This window comes from Prionailurus viverrinus, chromosome C2, assembly GCF_022837055.1.
Source record: "Prionailurus viverrinus isolate Anna chromosome C2, UM_Priviv_1.0, whole genome shotgun sequence".
Lineage (NCBI taxonomy): Eukaryota > Metazoa > Chordata > Mammalia > Carnivora > Felidae > Prionailurus > Prionailurus viverrinus.
In genome coordinates, this window is record NC_062569.1 from 151,357,906 (window position 1) to 151,377,743 (window position 19,838).

General features: G+C 45.2%; 1 protein-coding gene across 9 annotated transcripts in view; it reads right to left on the reverse strand.

Annotated features, from left to right (window-relative positions):
* The window catches only part of HLCS (holocarboxylase synthetase), a 236,052-nt gene that overhangs the window by 183,481 nt on the left and 32,733 nt on the right, over nt 1-19,838 (reverse strand). For all 9 annotated transcript variants that reach the window (XM_047875104.1, XM_047875105.1, XM_047875101.1 and 6 more), the window contains 3 exons: nt 15,086-15,254; nt 11,720-12,666; nt 6,477-6,659 (listed from right to left, as the gene is read on the reverse strand). In XM_047875104.1, the coding sequence (XP_047731060.1) occupies nt 6,477-6,659; nt 11,720-12,666; nt 15,086-15,137 (1,182 nt within the window). In that variant the 5' untranslated portion in view covers nt 15,138-15,254. The remainder of the gene's footprint in view (nt 1-6,476; nt 6,660-11,719; nt 12,667-15,085; nt 15,255-19,838) is intronic.

A 19,838-nucleotide genomic window follows, 5' to 3' on the forward strand; every position in this document is an offset into this window, starting at 1 on the left:
TGGCAGGACCCCCAACATCCTGCAGGACACCTCGGTGCCATCAGCCATCAGCCATGAGGAACGCCCAAGAGAATGCCAGCTTTGCAGTTTCAGAAAGCCCCAGGCCTCAAACAGGGATGTCCCAGGGCAGGGGAGCGTGCCGGGCGAGCTGTGCACAGTCCACCCTCCTCCCCCTCCCCTGGCCGGCTGGGGGATCCAAAGGGATCCACTGGCAGCCCACTCTGCACAGAGGTCCGATCCCGGCTCGGAGGTCCCATCCCGGCTCGTCCCCATCAACCAGCTGCTGCTCGGAGCCTCGGGCTCTGCCCCACGCCCTCCCCCGGTGGAGAGAAAAATGGAAACAGAGCCCAGAGAAACAGAAACAAAAAGGCGAGTTTTTCCATGGGACTTCAGGTTGTGCCAGGGAAAGAGCTGTGGTTTTCTATCCAATCGGGGTCGCTCACAAACACATATGGCTTCCCCCACGGAAAGGTGTATTCCTGCTAACTTCCCACCAGCACCAGTGGCGGGAGGTCCGTGCGGCAGCCACCCAGTAATCTAGGGTCAACCGCGTAGCTTCTGACTCTCTCACTCAACACATGCCCCCAGGAAGGAGGTTATCTGTTTGAAAGGACTCACTGTGTAGATGTCAGCACATGTGTGGTCCTCTTTGAGGAACAGTTCGAGGGGTTCCGTCAAGAAACATCCACGCGGGGGCAAGGGTGCTCGAATTATGCACTTCTACAGGCCCCCCAGTAGTACCTTCCACCCACAGGCATGAACGGATTGCTGATGCCCATGGTGCCCACACAGGAACATGGGAGCCACAGCTAAACCAGCAGTGTAGCAGGAACTAGCCTTTCACCAGAGTCAAGTCATTACTAACAAAGCTAGCGCTTCTAAGGGAATTAATATAGGGGCGCCTGGGTGGCTCAGGGGTTGAGTGTCCGACTTCAGCTCAGGTCACGACCTCATGGTTCATGAGTTTGGGCCCCACATCGGGCTCTCTGCTGTCAGTGCACAACCCACTTCAGATCCTCTTTCCCCCTTGCTCTCTCCCCCTCCCCCGCTTGCATTCTCTCTCCCTCTCTCAAAAACATAAACATTTTTAAAAAAATAATATTGATGTCAAATATTAAATAAGTTATCCGTATCTACACAACAGTCCTTACTTTTTTTTTTTTTTTAAGTTCTTATTTAAATTCCAGTTAGTTAAGGGGCGCCTAGGTGGCTCAGTCGGTCGAGCGTCGGACTTCGACTCAGGTCATGATCTCAGTTCGTGGGTTCGAGCCCCACGTCAGGCTCTGTGCTGACAGCTCAGAGCCTGGAGCCTGCTTCAGATTCTGTGTCTCCCTCTCTCTCTGACCCTGCCCTGTTCGTGCTCTGTCTCTCTCTCAAAAATAAATAAACATTAACAACAAAAAAAATTTTTTTTAATTCCAGTTAGTTAACATTCAGTGTAATGCTAGTTTCAGGTATACAATTTAGTGATTCAACACTTCACATACAACACCCGGTGCTCATCACTTAAGCTCCATCATCTATTTAACCCATCCCCTCATCTACCTGGACTGAGGTATGGCAGCCTTAGGACAACGCACAAAAAGCATCTTCTATAGTTTGAAAGAGGAGCTATTTAAGCACAGGAATACACAATATGTACTGGGACCAGTGATTACTTACAGTAGTGCATAATCATATTTCCATTTTGGTATTGAACCTGTCCCTGGTTAATGGCTTTTCTCACTTTTTGATCATTAACACTCAAGTGGTGACCATTTATGGGCTGTCTTCGAAGTCTAGTAACAGTAATTTGCATGTATTTTTAGTAACCAGGTTTGTTCATAATAAAAATGATACAGGTACATTATAGAAAGTGTAAAAAACACAAAAGTTTAGTGTAATCAGCCCTAATTAAGCCCACCATCTAGAAATACACCCTATACATACTGTTATTTCCTTTCAGTCTTTTTTCTGTAGACGTGTGTGTGTGGTGTACATGTGTTCATGTGTTTTGTCTGCTTTGACAGAGCATAATCTTGCCAAGGGCTGAATTTCAATCCTGCCCCTGGGAGTTTCAATTAAATGGGAAGCCCCGCTCACCCAGAGAATGCACCTCAGCGGAGCCCTGCTTCCTCAAGGTGTCATGCATCGTGATGCTTCTGAGGCCATACATGACTGGATTTTATAGGGGAAATCACATGCTGCTGTGGCATGTGGGTGTCGGTGAAGGTTCAGAACACATCCCTAGCAAACACCAAGAGTCGACTGTACTCCGGGTGAGTGGTTTTTTTTTTTTCCCCTACCTGGATCACCATGCTATTCTTTTCCATTTGTATCATAGTAATGTGGAAGCTCATAGGTGCCTCATAAATCTTCTGTACCATTTGCTATGAAGAGCGAGGGCCTAGGCACCAAACTGTGTAAACACAGCTGGTACGCAGTAAAACTATTCAGATAACTAGTGTGTTTATTTTCTTCTTTCATATTCCATCCTGTAATAGGACCTAGCATCCAGCAAATGTTTAATGGAAGATGGATATTATTAACTGTGGCACTGAAATAATTCCTACACATCCAAAAGAAAGTGCCACCAATATAATGGAAAACTACTACAGTATGTGAAGCTGATGCAGAGAAAAAAAAAAAATCTCTGAACAGATTCCAGGGAGTCTGTCCACCAGGCAGCCTAGCTCAGCAGCGACACCGTGCGGTGAGAGGTGGTTGATTCTCAACAGCACAGAGTATTTTACAGGGAGCAGGAAGCAGAGGCCCGCACAGGCATCGAGTCTGCAAGGCAGGTGATGAATCTAAGGATGGGCCGTGTATTACAGATGCCAGGATACCAACATCCTCTCACGCACCTTCATTACATGGGGATCAATGAGACCTAGTAAGAAAGCTGCGGGAAAGAAAATCAAATAGAAAGTACTACCCAGCTCTGTTCCCAATCTGTCATTCCCAACTATCTGTAAAAGCTAAAAGTGCTGAGCCATCACCGGCACAATGACCAGATGTTCCTAAATGTCTCCACCTAGACATTAAGAGGATGGCCACAGGAAATGAGCACCTGCCTCCAGAAAGACCATCAAAGTCGGTGAATATCCCTCTGCTTTCATATTCATTTGCATGATAATCCCTTAAAGATTTTGTATCCCAGGAAAACATACTCTAACATCCTGAATTCTTGTATTTCTTTTAGCAGCAGATTCAAAGTCTTCTAGAAGAGTAATAAAACTAAGAAATGTGGATATACACAACACTCATATGCCCACTCCCTCAGCTCCTTGGGCTCCCAAAGTAAAAAGGAACTCAGAGAAAGGCAGTCGGGAGAAAATGTAATGCACAGGATTAGCAGACCAACTGGATGACCCAAAATGAGAAGAGAACATTTCTGAAAATTGCTCTTCCCCAAAGTTACTATGTAATAAGGAACTTGGTCGGTTTGGTGCCTGTATAGGGTATTTGTGAATCTGTATGTAGAACAAGTACATGTTTTCATTTTGTTCAAACATTTCATTCATTCCCAAGATTTGTGAATGAGGGTTACCAATCAGTAGGGGGAAAATGTCTCCCCCACACCCGCAGGCGGTTTAAAGAACCAAAAGGACAAAAATATAAAGCATCTACTGGGTATGTTAATATAAGCAGACATGCAACACAAAGCCTCTGCTTAGGTATTTCGGGTCATACCCATCTTAAAGACACAGGAAATGCCTAGAACCCAAACCTTGGGAACACGTTTTCCTCTTCACTGAGGAGTCCAGAGGGGCGAGAGTCAAAGAGTCCAGAGGGGCGAGTCCCAAGGCCAGTGCAGTCAGAATTCCTGAGAAAGGTCAAAGACCACTGCCAAGGGCAGGCCTGGTGTCTCTGGCTCCATGACCTCAGAATAAGCAGGCACTTCCTCACATTTCCAGTCTCAGCCCTCCACGATCAGGAAAGGGGGGGACAGAGAAGATTTAGGAGAGTGACTGTCACATCTCCCCTGGGACCAGTAACCCTTATCCACGAGGCTCCGCCCCATCCCCCCAAAGCAGGAGGGACCACACGTGGGTCATCTAAAGGAGCTGAAGCTCTGAGAACCCACTTTATTTTGATAAAAGTCACAAGACAGAGCTGATGCTTTTCCTTCTATTAACTGAACACACAGAGACAAATGACGTGGAGTTTTGAATTCCCAAGTTGAAGGCACAAAACCAAAGTCATATCATTAATTCCTAAGAGCACCCATTAAAAAGAGTGCAAACTGGGGTGCCTGGGTGGCTCAGTCGGTTAAGCATCCGACTTCAGCTCAGGTCATGATCTCGTGGTTCACGAGTTCGAGCCCCACGTTGGGCTCTGTGCTGACAGCTCGGAGCCTGGAGCCTGCTTCCGATTCTGTGTCTCCCTCTCTCTCTGACCCTCCCCTGTTCATGCTGTCTCTCTCTGTCTCAAAAATAAATAAACGTTAAAAAAAATTTTTCTTAATAAAAAAAATAAAATAAAATAAAATAAAAAGAGTGCAAACTGGCTGAAAGCCATAATGAAAATGCAATAAAAGAATGTCTCTTAAATGAAAAAAAAATCATCCATTGCAATATTATTCATTTTTAAAATTTAAAATTATTATCTATAGTCTATTTTTAGACTGGGCATCAGGCACTTTTGGGCACATTATACACATGTAATTTATCAAAACTCTCAACAATCTAATAATAATACTACTAATCACTGGACTTTTTTTTAAGTTTATTTATTTATTTTTGAGAGAGAGAGAGAGTGAGCACAAGCGGAGGAAGGGCAGAGCAGAGAGAGAGAGGGAGACACAGAATCTGAAGCAGGCTGCAGGCTCGGTGCTATCAGCATGGAGCCCAAAACAGGGCTCAATCCCATGCCCGTGAGACCACGACCTGAACTGAAACCAAGAGTCGGACACTTAACCGATGAAGCTACCCAGGCACCCCTCATATATTTCTTGTAGGAATTTTTTCTTATAGACCTCATACAATTCTATAAGCTATCTCTTTAAATTTTTTTTATGTTTGGGGCGCCTGGGTGGCGCAGTCGGTTAAGCGTCCGACTTCAGCCAGGTCACGATCTCACGGTCTGCGAGTTCGAGCCCCGGGTCAGGCTCTGGGCTGATGGCTCAGAACCTGGAGCCTGTTTCCGATTCTGTGTTTCCCTCTCTCTCTGCCCCTCCCCCGTTCATGCTCTGTCTCTCTCTGTCCCAAAAATAAATAAACTTCGAAAAAAAAAATTTTTTTTAATTTTTTTTATGTTTATTGATTTTTGAGAGAAAGAGAGTGAGCACACACGCAAGTGGGGGAGGGGCAGAGAGGGAGGGAGACACGGAATCTGAAGCAGGCTCCAGGCTCTGAGCTGTCAACAGAGCCCGAAGCGGTGCTCAAAGCCATGAACCACGAGATCACAACCTGAGCCAAAGTCAGCCAGTCAATTGACTGTGCCACCCAGGTGCCCCAATCCTATAAGGTATCTTAATACTAGAACCCTCAGAGTTTATACCCGTGTTCTACATGTGAGCAAATCCCACCCAGATAGCCTACAGCTCTGTTCTCCTCTGAAAACTAAGTTTGGTAAGGGACAGAGTATAACCTAAAAGGGAGTTCCTCCTCTTTTTTTTATTTTTTTTAATGTTTGTTTTTGAGAGAGAGAGAGAGCATGTGCATGCGCGCACGCACACACACACACAGCAGCGGGGGGTGGGGGGGGACAGAGAGATGGGGGACAAGGGAAAGCAGGTAAGTTTGGTGTTTAGAGTCACCTGGACTATCAGATATTTGCTAAAACTGCAAGGTTACATCACTAAACTCATAAATTTCCCCATTTAGGGGAGCTGAGAAAAAGACCCGCAAAATCATTTGCCACAATTAACAAGAAATTGACAGCCTGACAAAACAAAGCAAAGGGGTTAGCAGGAGACACTCCTAGGGAACCTGGCAACCTGCCCAAACCAGGTAACAACCACAGGCATCAAGTGCAGACACAAGACCGGGAAAATTCCTGAATACATTCCCAGCTCCATGGGCATTTTCCTTTTAGACACAACTAGATCTAAACTGAAATCCAGAGCCCTTCCGCCACAAGATGGCAGACATCAGCACAAATGAAACAAAACTTGGGGTTTTCCCATCCAAATATTCACTGAGAAAGGCCCAAACCAAAACAGAGGTTTTTAATCCCAAATGAATAAAATGTGGTTTCCAAATACACTCTTGACACATAAAAGAGTAACCCTTTTTTTTAACCATAAAATGGATACGATGTGACCTTTAAGATTTAATACCTTCTAAACTCCCTTCTCTCCCTCCCTCCCTTACAAACACCAAAAATATCAGGTATACTTTGATATCTTTAAGGCAGCTCCCAAATCTGAAGTCAAAATAAAAACAGAAATCAACACCATAAACCCACCGCAACGGAACCCCTGAGGAAAAGGGTCACCGTCTGGAAGAAAGGCATCCAAGGCGCCCCCTTCTGGGCTGAGCGCACACACTCACCTCGGCAGCAGGCAGTAAGTACAGAGGCGTTAAGGCAGGAGCTCGTTTTAGGTCACAGTTCAGGCCGAGCATTGTCAAGATCTCCCTAAGGACTTCGTATCTTCTCGTATTGCTTGATTTGAGCAGATTAAAATCTTCCTGGGCTTGCACCACTGAAGAGCTGGGAGGTAGTTCTAAGTGCGCCTGAGGGAAAAAGATACCACCTGGTAAATCGGGGCACTTACCGACCTCAATAGAAACAATATCCTCGCCGGCTCTTCTGAAAACTTAAAACAGGAATCCTAATTATCAACAGCATGTAAATGTTGAACTTGAACATTTGGAGAGTAATGACAAGCAATAAAAAGATGCAAAGGAGCCAACTGACACGGTGGCTGTCAGGCAGAAAAGCGATGCCGGAAACAAGCCTGGATAGTGATCAGACTCTGTCCAGGTCCAGACATTTATCACTAACCAGGTAGTGGACCCTGCGCAAGTCGCTTAACTTGATCATTCGACCGAAATGCTTAGAAATACAATAGTTCTGGGGCGCCTGGGTGGTTCAGTCGGTGGAGCTTCCCACTTCGGCTCAGGTGGTGATTTCATGGTTCGTGGGTTCAAGCCCCGGATCTGGCTCTCTGCTGACAGTGTAGAGCCTGCTTTGGATTCTCTGTCTCCCTTTCTTTCTGCCCCTCCCCCTGGCGTGTGCGTGCGAGCTCACTCTCTCTCTCTCTCTCTCAAAAAATAAACAAACATTAAAAAGAAAAAAAGAAAGAAATCCCATCAGGCTGAGAACCCAAGTGAAGTCCCTACTGAACTCAGGGAGGCGTGATGGTCATGTTGAAACTCTCACTCTACCTGTTAGTCACAACCACTGGGGAACAATACCAGGGAGGAATATAGCCTTATTCACCATTGTAAGAGTGTCTGCAGGCCTTCACATAGGAGTGGGGTTTGAGGGACCCCAGAAAGGCCCAACCTACCACCCTCTGATTGAATTTAAGATTCAGGACTTCATCTGTCTCGTTCAGGCTTTGTTGTCCACTTAAAATCAAACCAGTCCCACCTATCAACATGGTCTGAAGGAACATGCTAGATCTTCTAGCTCCCTTCACCTAGAACTTTCCTAGCAGTGGCGTGTGCCTTGGTATAAAGGAACAGACTCGAAATTCTGGCCCTCTTGAGATCAGATTTTAAGTGGCCCGTAGAGCATTGGAGGGTGCCACAACATTGAGCAACCTAAGCATGTTTGCTTTATTTTGCTTTTGACAGGGGTCCGCTGTGGGTTTCTGTTGTACGCAGAGCTCCTGACCTGATATTATAGGAGCATTATGAAAATAAAAAGCAAAGTGCCAGCCTTCAGACGATATAAAATCCCTCAATTCCCACCCACGCCTTCACCAAGTCAAAAATACTGTCCAAAATGGTCCAACTGTTCAAAGTCAATGTCAATCTGAAAAGGTTTGTAGAGACTATCCTGCCACTACAGCGGGTGAGCTGGCCACTGAAGCAGGGGTGAGTGTCCTCCAAAGAGCCCTGGAGAGAAGAGGAGGGAGAAAAGTAAAATCCTTCAAAGTATCCAAAGCCTGCCGAGTCTCCTTCTCCCCTGGGTTCTCTCCTTAAATGTGGCCTCTCCTCTCCAGTGGACAAAGCCAGTGCTGGGGCAATGAGCAGAGCTGTGGGTCACGTTCAACTCATGTGAGCACGCGGCTCTCCTGGAGCTTACCCCTTACAGGTGCAGAAATAAAATGAGCGAAGTGGGCCCAGGAGAAAGGCGTGAGAGTGACGAATGGCACACGCACACCCCAGCCTGAGTGATACACACAAGATCCAAGCACACACGTGAGGTGTGCTGAACTCGCTGAGGAAGACAAGGAGGGCTCGCCCCACGGGCAGGCCTCCAGGGTTCCAGGAGGTGACACAGACATTGTGCAAGGAGTGCTTTTGTGGACTTCAAGAGTCAGCGCTTCTATGACAGATTTGGGGCTCTGTGCCTCAGTTCCCAGGACAGAAAAGCAAGTGCTTCTGGATTTGCACTCCTGGTTCTCTATGGCATCTGACGAATGTTACATCCTCTGGCTGGAATACTGTTACCATACTGATGGGTCCATTTTTATAACTTGGCTTCTTCTAAAATTAAGGCTTTCTGACCAGACCAAAAGCCAGAACTAAAGCATCTCCAGTCACAAATTGAGGACCGGGGCGGGGTTGGGGGTGGGGGCTGCTACAGGAATCTGTTGGGAAATACTGCTAACACCCTACAATGCACGAATGACTGACTCCACAACGAGGTAGGATCAGCCCCAATGTCAACAGTGCCATGGTTGAGAAACCCCACTGTAAACGCCATACCACTGCTGCCATGTGCTAAGCCACAGAAGGAAATAAAATATTTTTAAATCCATTTGAGAGACATTTACTTGAGCAACTCCATGCCAAGGTCCTGGTCCATTTGATAATCAAATGTCAGCATGAACCCACAGCCTTAAATTTCCCCTGCAAACCTGATCATTATAGCAAGCACACGAAAATTTCCTTTTTCTTTATTACGAGCCCTCTTACTGGGTTACATCATTACTCCATTTATTATTACGATGAAGGGTAAAGGCATCCCCACGCAGCTCCTAGGCCATGAGACCACCACCTACTGTGCGGCTGTGGTTTGCCCTTGAAGTGCTTTGCACCCTCTTACTGGGTTACATCATTACTCCATTTATTAGAGATGAAGACTGTGAAATTGACCAAGGAAAGAGGAAACTGGCCAGTCTGTGGTAACATTTATTGGCTGATCTCGGTGGCGAGGTACCGTAGTGACACAGGCCCAAGGAGAAAGCGGTGAGCCTGTCACACAGAGACTGGAAGTCATTTAAAATCAAAAATGACATTCTAATCCTCTGAATCTGATTTTTGAAGCTGCATCGTATTGCCTTTTTTTCTAGAGCGATGCGTGCAGTTTCAAATTTTATGACAGTAACGGGGTCAATTTAAATGGTGCAGCCAACAGAGTTGCCATGTAACTCCCAGAAATGCATCGCAACGGTGCCGAATCAATTTTCTAGTACAAGTCTGTGCACAGGGGTGGTAAAAGTCACTATTCAAAACTGAAATACGGCTCTAGGAAGTCAGGTTTTTAAGTGGATTTTCTGAGAATGCACAGTTGCTATAGTTACCATCTTTGCAGAGAAAAAGATAAGAGGAACATTTATTAGGCCTCCAAACTAATTCATGTGCTTTGCAGCCTCCATGAAACCTGCTTGGCTTGCACACATTTACCTACCCTGATGTCCAGATTTCTTCACTGCAGGCATCTTTGCCCTAGCATTAGCTTAAGAACAAATGAGTGGGCTTTGGAATAATAAAGAGACAAATTTATACCTCCATGAAGAATATTTGGTCAGAAAACCTCAAAAGACTTAGCTCCTAGGACGACATATGAAATGAAAATAAACAACAAAAAAAGGAAATGATTATCTAATTCAATAAAAACATCCCTGTAATAAAACAAAATCTGTTATACTCATCCTGGGAACTATTCTGGGAAAAATACCTACAATCACTCAGTTTTCTCATTTAAGGTAACAAATCCTTAAAGGGGCACCTGGGTGGCTCAGTCGGGTAAGCATCCCACTTCAGCTCAGGTCATGATCTCGCAGTTTGTGAGTTTGAGCCCCACATCAGGCTCTGTGCTGACAGCTCAGAGCCTGGAGCCTGCATCGGATTATGTGTCTCCCTCTCTCTCTGCTCCTTCCCCACTCATACTCTGTCTCTGTCTCTCTCTCTCAAAAGTAAGTAAACATTCAAAAAAAGAAAAAAAAATCCTTAAGAACAAGTGTTCATCTAACTCTATCAAAAACTTCTGCCCTGAAGCATTAAAAAGTTTGCAGTAAATGATCAGGGATTTTGAAATAGTCTCTCCTGCTTCCATCTGCTTAAACAAACAAAAAACTAAAAGGAAAAAGAAGGTGGGAAAAAAAAAAAACCCAGCAGATGAGCCAAAGGGAAGGTTTGGGAAGGGAAACAGCAAGCCCTTCCTTCCCGTTGTCTCCTTACCTAGATACAGCTGACCCTTCACCAATGTGGGGGCTCGTGTGCCAATCTTACCACGCAGCTGAAAATGCTCATATAACTTTTTACTCTCCAAAAACTTAACCTATAGCCTAGTGTTGACCAGAAGCCTTACCAATAAAATAGTCAAGTAACATGTATTTTGTATATTACATGTATTATATACTCTATTCTTACAATAAAGTAAGCTAGAGAAAAGGAAACTATTAAGAAAGGCATAAGGAACATGGGGCATCTGGGTGGCTCAGTCAGTTGAGCGTCTGACTCTTGATTTTGGCTTAGCTCATGATCTCAGGTCAGAGTCATGGGATTGAGCCCCACATCGGGCTCTGCACTGGGCTTAGAGTCTGCTCAAGATTCTCTCTCTCTGCCCCTTCCCCACTCGCTTACACTCACGTGAGCTCTCTCCCTCTCTCTCACAAAAAAAAAAAAAAAAAAAAAAAAAAAAAAAAGACAGAGAGAGAGAGAGACAGAAAGAGAGAGAAAATCATAAGAAACAGAAAATACATTTATAGTACTGTACTGTATTTAACCACAAATATCCACACAAGTGGACCCACACAGTTTAAAGCCGTATTATTTGAGGGTAGGTTGTATTAATTTGCCACAAAACTAAATTGCGTCAATATTCTCTTTGCAACTTTTCTCAGCACTTAGATTTTAAGAGTGACAGAATCATAAAAGAATTGAGGATTTGAAGTGTTTTCAACACTCACTACCCCAGAAGTTGGTGAGCATTCATTCATTCATGTGGTCCCTGGCATGACCTATAATGTTGTAATGTGATGGTTACTAACACTTAAAATCACCAGCCCAAGGCACTCAACTCCCTACATTAAAGGTTCGATTATATTGTGCTTTGAGACAAAAGAGTAAACTAATATATTTTGGAAAGAATAATACCAGTACAGATCAAAACCGGAACGAATTTTCTGACTAATCCTCCGTTAACCAGGAGTCTAATTGGCCATGACACCTGCTGCTATGTCCCTCCATCACGAATATTTTGGTGAAATGGGATATTCAAATGACAGGAAAGCCCTCATCTAAACCTACTCCCTGTCAGCAAAAACTCCCAGGCAAGGATCAAAAAGCAACCCACGAACACAGACTCCTGAGCCTTTCAGTGTGCGACCTTAGAGAGCATGCTCTCAGTCAGAGATCCCCAAAGGTCATCACATGGATGCCGGCCTCCATACCTGGCAAAGAACAGCTTCTCCTCCACGTGGTCCAAAAGGCACTTGCACTATCAGCCTGTCCTTGTCCTCATTCTCCAGGTGACCCTGGAGCTTGCCCAGGCTGAGCTGTCCCCCAGGGCCCTCCTCATAAACATAGCCACTGCTCAGGACACTGAGCTTCACGTGGGTCTGGTCAGCCTTGGAGAAAACCAAGTTCTGGACTGTCTCCCGCAGCACACTCTTGCTCGTCACCTGAAAGCCAGAAAGCGTGAAGGGCGAACACAGGCCCAACACTTTCCCCCCCTGAGAAAGGTAGGCCATGAATTTCTGGGAAAGATCTTCAGGAATCGCCTCCCTGGTGGCAATGACCAACAACAGACAGTTGTCCGACCACGGGTCTCTGAGAGCACTTTCCCTTGACAGGGGGTACAGTGTATAGCTCTCGGTGTCCACACAGTCAGCGAGAACGGACCGGACCTCCTGGAACCTGCCCAAGGATTCCTGGGAGGCAGAACCCATGTAGAAGAGGATATTGGGTGCCCTCCCCGTGATGTTGACTTTCCTCCCTTCTCTGTCCAGGCAGATGTCATCAGCAACATCCTCCAAAGTGCCATTGTGATCATATGGGAGATCTGGAATTTTCTCCGCAGATGCAAATTTGACAGATTCAATGGTGCTATTCTCAAGCTCCAAACACTCATGGCAACTAGACAGATGGAGGTGACAGTGCTCGATGGAGCCCACTCCTACGTCACCCTCCCCAGCAGGCTCGCGGCCAGAGGTACCATCTTCCCCTTCTGTGGGTTGTGCACCAAGGACCTTGAGGTCATCTCCACCAACGTGCTCCATAACGTCTGGCTCAGGCTTACTCTCAACGGAAGGTTCAGGATTCTGCTGTAGGATCTGGGCTTGCTTGTTTGAGGCCTGATCCTTAAGTGCCTTCAGAGTGGAGTCCTGCAAGTGCACTGCTAAAATACAAACAGAACAGACAGCCCATCAACGCTTCTGGTTTGTCACAGAGCTCAGTTCAAGACCGCACAGTGCTCTCCGCACTCTGTGACTCTAGCTTCAGGGCAGCCCCCTGCCAGTCCCACCTATGTCCCCACCACAACTCTGTGGCATCCTCTGGATCCAAGTCACTGCTCCTGCTGCTGGGGGGGGGGGGGCGGGGGGGACGGCGCCTGATGACCCCCTCCCAGTGAAACCCCGCGTTTCCACAACACCTGTCCCATGTGAATCAGAGAGGTCATCAGGCCTACTTCCTTACAGATTCAATTTCTTGGGCATCGATCTCCTGTAAGAGAATGAAACTAAGGAACAAAAATAGGTCTATATCTAGTGGGTCCAAGCACACCCCAGGCAGCAGGTGCTCTTGGGACACTTCATAGGATCCATGGGGGAGAAGAGTCTTTGCAGTATCTTATCTCAGGACTGAAAGAGAAGTTTACAATCTCTGATTCGAAAAACATTTATTGGGGCGCCTGGGTGGCTCAGTCGGTTGAGCGTCCAACTTCGGCTCAGGTCATGATCTCAAGGTTCGTGGGTTCGAGCCCCACGTCGGGCTCTGTCCTGACAGCTCAGAGCCTGGAGCCTGCTTCCGATTCTGTGTCTCCCTCTCTCTCTGCCCCTCCCCTGCTCACGCTCTGTCTCTGTGTCAAAAATAAACAAACATTAAAAAAAAATAAAAAAATTAAAAAAAAACATTTATTGATGGGGCTCCTGGGTGGCTCAATCGGTTAAGAGTCCAACTTCGGCTCAGGTCATGATCTCTGCAGTTCATAAGTTCAAGCCCGCGTCGGGCTTGCTGCTGTCAGCTAAGAGCCCACTTCGGATCCTCTGTCCTCCCCTCTCCCGGCACTTCATGCTGTCTCTCTCAAAACTAAACATAAAAAACAAAACAAAACAAAAAAAACGGTGCTTGGGTGACTCAGTCAGTTAAACATCTAACTTCAGCTCAGGCCATGATCTCACAGCTCGTGGGTTCAAGTCCCGCATGGGGCTCTGTATCGACAGCTCAGAGCCTGAAACACGCTTTGGATTCTGTGTCTCCCTCTGTCTCTGCCCCTCCCCCTCCTTCTCTCTCTCTCTCAGAAATTAATAAACATTAATAGACATATTAAAAAGAATTTTTAAGCATTTATTGAGCACTTGTTACACATCTGACATGGTATCAGGCGCATGCACATGCCAAATGGGAAAATTAAGTAATTTACACAGATTTCCGGAGCTAGTAATACACATTTGCTCAGGATACAAATGAAGGCTTTCATGGACATAGAAACCCAATTTTTAAGCCTAATTAAGGAAAAACATTTTGCATGTTTCCTAAAAAAAGACTTTGTAATATTGTAATATATATTGTAACATATATATTGTAATATATATTTTTTTAAAGTCAAAAACTCCTAAATTTGTATCTTTATAGTAACACTGGCTATGCTTTCCATTCAGTCGAACTACAGTCCAGAAACTAGTTATATTTTTTAGATTGTGTGAAACAAATATTATATGGCTTCTACACTTACACATCATCTCATGGACAGTGCAATTATGGGAAATCCTGTTTTAAAAATTAAGAATGGGGGTGGCAGGTGGCTCAGTCAGTTGAGCGTGACTCTCAATTTCAGCTTGGGTCATGATCTTGAGGTTCATGGGATCAAGCCCTGCGTCAGGCTCTACACGGACAGTACAGAGCCTGCTTGGGATTCTCTCTCTCCCACTCTCTCTGCCCCTCCCCGGTGTGCTAGCTTCCATGCTCGCTCACGTGCTTTCTCTCTCAAAATAGATAAACATTTAGGGGCGCCTGGGTGGCACAGTCGGTTAAGCGTCCGACTTCGGCCAGGTCACGATCTCGCGGTCCGGGAGTTCGAGCCCTGCGTCAGGCTCTGGGCTGATGGCTCAGAGCCTGGAGCCTGTTTCCGATGCTGTGTCTCCCTCTCTCTCTGCCCCTCCCCCGTTCAAGCTCTGTCTCTCTCTGTCCCAAAAATAAATAAACGTTGAAAAAAAAAAATTTTTTTTTTAAAATAAAAAATAAAAAAAATAAACATTTAAAAAACAATTAAGTAAAATAAATTTTAAAAAATTAAAGACACCTCCAAAAAACCTGACATGTGTATGAACCTCATTCTATTATAATTATATCCAACCCATTTAATGCATTAAAGATAAGCATCGACCTTAAGCCACACCGAAAAGAGTGCTCAACAGTCCTTAAGCTAATAACCAATGGCTATGATGGAAACATTTTTTTTTTAAGTTTTTGTTTATTTAAGTAATCTCTATGCCCAACCTGAGGCTTGAACTCATGACCCACAGACCAAGAGTATCATGCTCTTAAAACTGAGCTAGCCAGGCACCCCTGAGGGAAACATTTCTAAAGTCACTTACAAACGATCTTTTGGGGTACCAGTCCATCAGCCATCTGGAGTCTATCTTCCATGAACGCCACCCCCAGCTTGCTGAAGTTGTCCACACTTGCTTCAGCGATTAATTGGTAAGGATCCCCAGGTCTGCAAGCTAATGGCAAACAACAGTCGGCCCATTTCACGATCTGAGACTACACGGGTGAAGGAGAAGGAAGACAAAGAGAGGGTGAGATTGTTCTTCTCTAAAATAACCTGATACTTTACTTTTCCCTTCCACTCCCACCACTAAATTACAGTCAAACATAATGAGTTACTGGATATCGCACTTTATTAACATCAAAGTGGCTCGGGCTCGAACATTCTTGTTTCCACCGGACAACAAGGCTTCCAAAGTACTAAATACAATCCTCTCTTTTAAAAACAATTGAGGGGGTGCCTGGGTGGCTCAGTCGGTTGAGCGTCCGACTTCGGCTCAGGTCATGATCTTGCGGTCCGTGAGTTCGAGCCCCGCGTCGGGCTCTGTCCTGGAGCCTGTTTCAGATTCTGCGTCTCCCTCTCTCTCTGACCCTCCCCCGTTCATGCTCTGTCTCTCTCTGTCTCAAAAATAAATAAAAGTTAATAAATAAATAAATAAATAAATAAATAAATAAATAAAAGCGATTGAGGTCCCAACCACTTTTCAAGGAGCTGAAAGGGGAAAGGGCCATTCTCCAGACATGGAAACACATCAATTTGCCTTCAATAACAGGAAATAGGAGAAAGCAACAGGTCCACAATATCCAGTGATTTATAACGTAACCTGTAGACCAGCTATGCTCTAAGTGTGGTCCAAGACCAACTGCACCGGAACTCCCCAGGGGCCTGTGAACACCTCCCGTCTGGGCTCCGGGCTCCGTCTGGCGTGCCGGACTCTGCAGCTGCAGCCCAGGAATCAGAAGTTCTAAAGGGGCTTCCCAGCGATTCCTAAAACTGGAAAACTCCAGAGAGCTCCCGCCTGTCCCGGTTCAAAACTCCGTCCTTGATGTGCTCCAGTTTTTGTAAAAGAAGAATGTGAAACCAGGATAAGAAGGGGAGCCCCAAGGGACAGGAGCCTGGCTCTGGAGTCAAGGACCTGGGTCTGGGTCAGACTGGGCTTATCTTGGCTGTGTGTCCTCAGGCAAATCTCAGAACCCCGTGAGTCCCAGCTTCCTCATTCCAGTCATCTTTTAGGTTTGTTGTGTTAATGAGATTAAAGAATATATGTAATGCCCCCAGCAGAAAGCCTGGGACAGAAAAAGTGTTCAATTAGTGAAAGCCACTATTATTAGCTATTAATGAAGCTGGTTTTAAAAGCAACAGAGTGGTCTTTTGTTAAGATGCCATGAATCATTTCTCTGCTTCCCAAAATAAATTGTCTCAGTGATACACTGCCCCAAATTTCCTAAACAGAGATAAATGATTTTGAATTCCATTTTTTTATATTGATAGGTTAGGTTTTTAGAAGTGACTCTTGCTGAAAACAGTGAAAACACGCTGGGTAACATCAATAGAACATCATCCTAACAGCACTGAAGAAACAACTAGATAATGAAGTATTGTCAGGCCCAAGGCTGGGGCAAATCCCAACCCTAGAAGTAAGGGGAATTGCCACAAGTCAAACCGTGACGTTACCTGCTCATCCAGGAAATGTGGGGTTCAAAAGTCAAGGTCCAACTGGCATCATAGGTCTGACATATAGATCAATGGAACAGAACTGAGAGCACAGAAATAAACACACATATCTACAGACAACTGATTTTGGACAAGGTTGCCCAGAAAGGCAACGGAGAAACCACAAACTTTTCAAAGACAGTGCCAGTACAACTGGGTATCTATATGCAAAAGAATGAAAATGGACCCCTACCTAATGCTATTTACACCAGGTACAAAAATCAACTCAAACTGGATCAAATCCTCAATGTAAGAGCTACAACTACAAAATTCTTAGAAGAAAACAGGCGTAAATCGTCATGACCTTGGATCAGGCAATGGTTTCTCAGATAGGACACCAAAAGTACAAGCAACAAAAGAAAAACCAGATAAACTGGACTTCATCAAAATCTTTATGCTTCAGAGAACAGCTTCAAGGAAATAGAAAGACAATCCACAAAATGGAAGAAGATGTTTGCAAATCACATACGTGATAAAAGACTTGCATCTTCAACGTACAAAAACACATAAAGAACTAGAAAACAAAGGGTCTGAGCAGACATGTCTCCAAAGAAAAGATACAAGTGGCAATAAGCGCTTGAAAAGATGCACAACATCCCTAATTAGTCATTAAGGGAAACAAATCAAAATCGTAGTGCGATGCTTCACCTCTACTGGGATGGATATAATCAAAAAGATGGCTACTAACAAGTATCATGGAGGATGTTGAGCAATCAGAAGCCCACTACATTGCTGATAGAAATATAAAATGGCGCATCCTCTTTGGAAAAGGCTTGGGGCACCTGGGTGGCTCAGTCAGTTAAGCATCCAACTTCGGCTCAGGTCATGATCTCACAGCTCAGGAGTTCGAGTCCCACACAGGACTCTGTGCTGACAGTTCAGAGCCTGGAGCCTACTTTAGATTCTGTGTCTCCCTCTCTCTCTCTGCCCCCTCCCTCCCTCTTTTGCTCACACTCACTCTCTCTCTCTCTCTCTGTCTCTCTCTCCCCCTCTCAAAAATAAATAAACATTAGGGGCACCTGGGTGGCTCAGTCGGTTAAGCTTCCGACTTCAGCTCAGGTCATGATCTTGCGGTTCGCTGAGTTCAAGCCCCGCATCGGGCTCTGTGCTGACAGCTCAGATCCCGGAGCCTGCTTCGGTTTCTGTGTCTCCCTCTCTCTCTCTCTGCCTCTCCCCCACTCACACTCTGTCTCTGTCTCTCTCTCTCTCTCTCTCTCTCTCAAGAATAATCATTAAAAAAATTTTTTAATAAAAAAATAAACATTAAAAAAAAGGCCTGACAGTTCTTCAAAAAGTTAAACATAGAATTACCAAACGACCAAGCAATTCCACTCCTAAGTATGTACCTAAAGGAACTGAAAATGTACGTCCACACACAAAAGTTGTATACAGGTATTTACAGCAGCATTAATCACAAAAACCAAAGAGTGGAAACAACCCAAAGGTCCATCAGCAGAGGGAGGGATAAGCAAAGTGCATATATCCATACAGTGGAGTATTATTCAGCCATGATAAAGAATGAATGTCACATGTAGATGAATGTCACATGTCACAACTACATCACAACACACCTACTTGTCACAACATGGCTGCACCTTAAATACACGATGCTAAGTGAAAGAAGCCGATAACTAAAGGTCACATATTACACGATTCCATGTGTATGAACTATCCAAAACAGACAAATCTAAACAGTTAGAAAATAGATTAGGGGTGGCCAGGCCAGGGATGGGGGAGTGGAGAGCAGCTGCTGGTAGATACGTGGTTTCTTTGGGGCACAATGAAAATGGCATTAGGTAGCAGTGATGACCGCACAGCTAATGAATTATAACTGTATACTCTAAAAGGATGAGGTTTATGGTATGTGAACTGTATCTCCATTTTAAAAAGAAAAAAGAGGGGCGCCTGGGTGGCTCAGTCAGTTAAGTGTCCGACTTCAGCCCGGGTCACGATCTCGCGGTCCGTGAGTTCGAGCCCCGCGTCGGGCTCTGGGCTGATGGCTCAGAGCCTGGAGCCTGCTTCCAGTTCTGTGTCTCCCTCTCTCTCTGCCCTTCCCCCGTTCATGCTCTGTCTCTCTCTGTCTCAAAAATAAATAAACGTTAAAAAAAAATTTTTTTAATAAAAAAAAATAATAATAAAAAGAAAAAAGAAAAGAATCAAGGCAGTTGACTTATTTCCACACTGTTCCAGGGCAGTCTAGATAGTGGGAGGACTCCAGAGCCCAACTTCCGGAACTGAGTCCTGGCTCCCCTGGCTAATAGCTATATGACCCAAATGACCCAAGCAAGTCACTCAAACCCATGCTTGGGTTTCCTGTCTGTAAGGCAGAAGTGGTAAGACTACCTACCTCAGAAGGTTACTGGGAGAGATCAACGGGAGTAATACACCAAGTACCTGGTCCATAGAGAGGCAGTCTTATTATTCTAAACATGGAGTCCTCAAAACAGGTATTCTCAGTGGGGACCGTATACCCACCAAATGGGAAAAAACTGGTTTGAGGGTGATGGAGGGGAGTGGGGGTGGAGGGTGAAAAAGTTCTAGATGTCACAAGAGTTTGTAGCCCTCCAAGGGTGAACTCCACCCCACAAAATCCTATTCCTTAGTATTTCATTTCTCTCCTTAGATTCCAAATTGAATCTAATGTTTCTAATTCAGGAAGTCATTTTAAAAGATGGGAATCACTGTCTTAGAAGGAAAAATAACAAATACAAGTCCTTCACAGTCAAAAGGTGGAAACCCACTGGGGCGCCTGGGTGACTCAGCTGGTTAAGCGTCCAACTTGGGCTCAGGTCATGATCTCACGGTCCGTGAGTGCGAGCCGCTCATCAGGCTCTGTGCTGACAGCTCAGAGTCTGAAGCCTACTTGAGATTGTGTGTGTGTGTGTGTGTGTGTGTGTGTGTGTGTGTGTGTGTCTGCCCCTCCCCCGCTCATGCTCTGTCTCTCAAGAATGAATGTTTAAAAAAAAAAAAAGGTGGAAACCCACTAATGGGTCTAGAATATTTGGAAAAAGAATCCTCAGAATTTCCTTCTGGCTCTACATGTGGCCTTCCTTCCACTTGATCACCAACTTCTCTACCTCCCACCA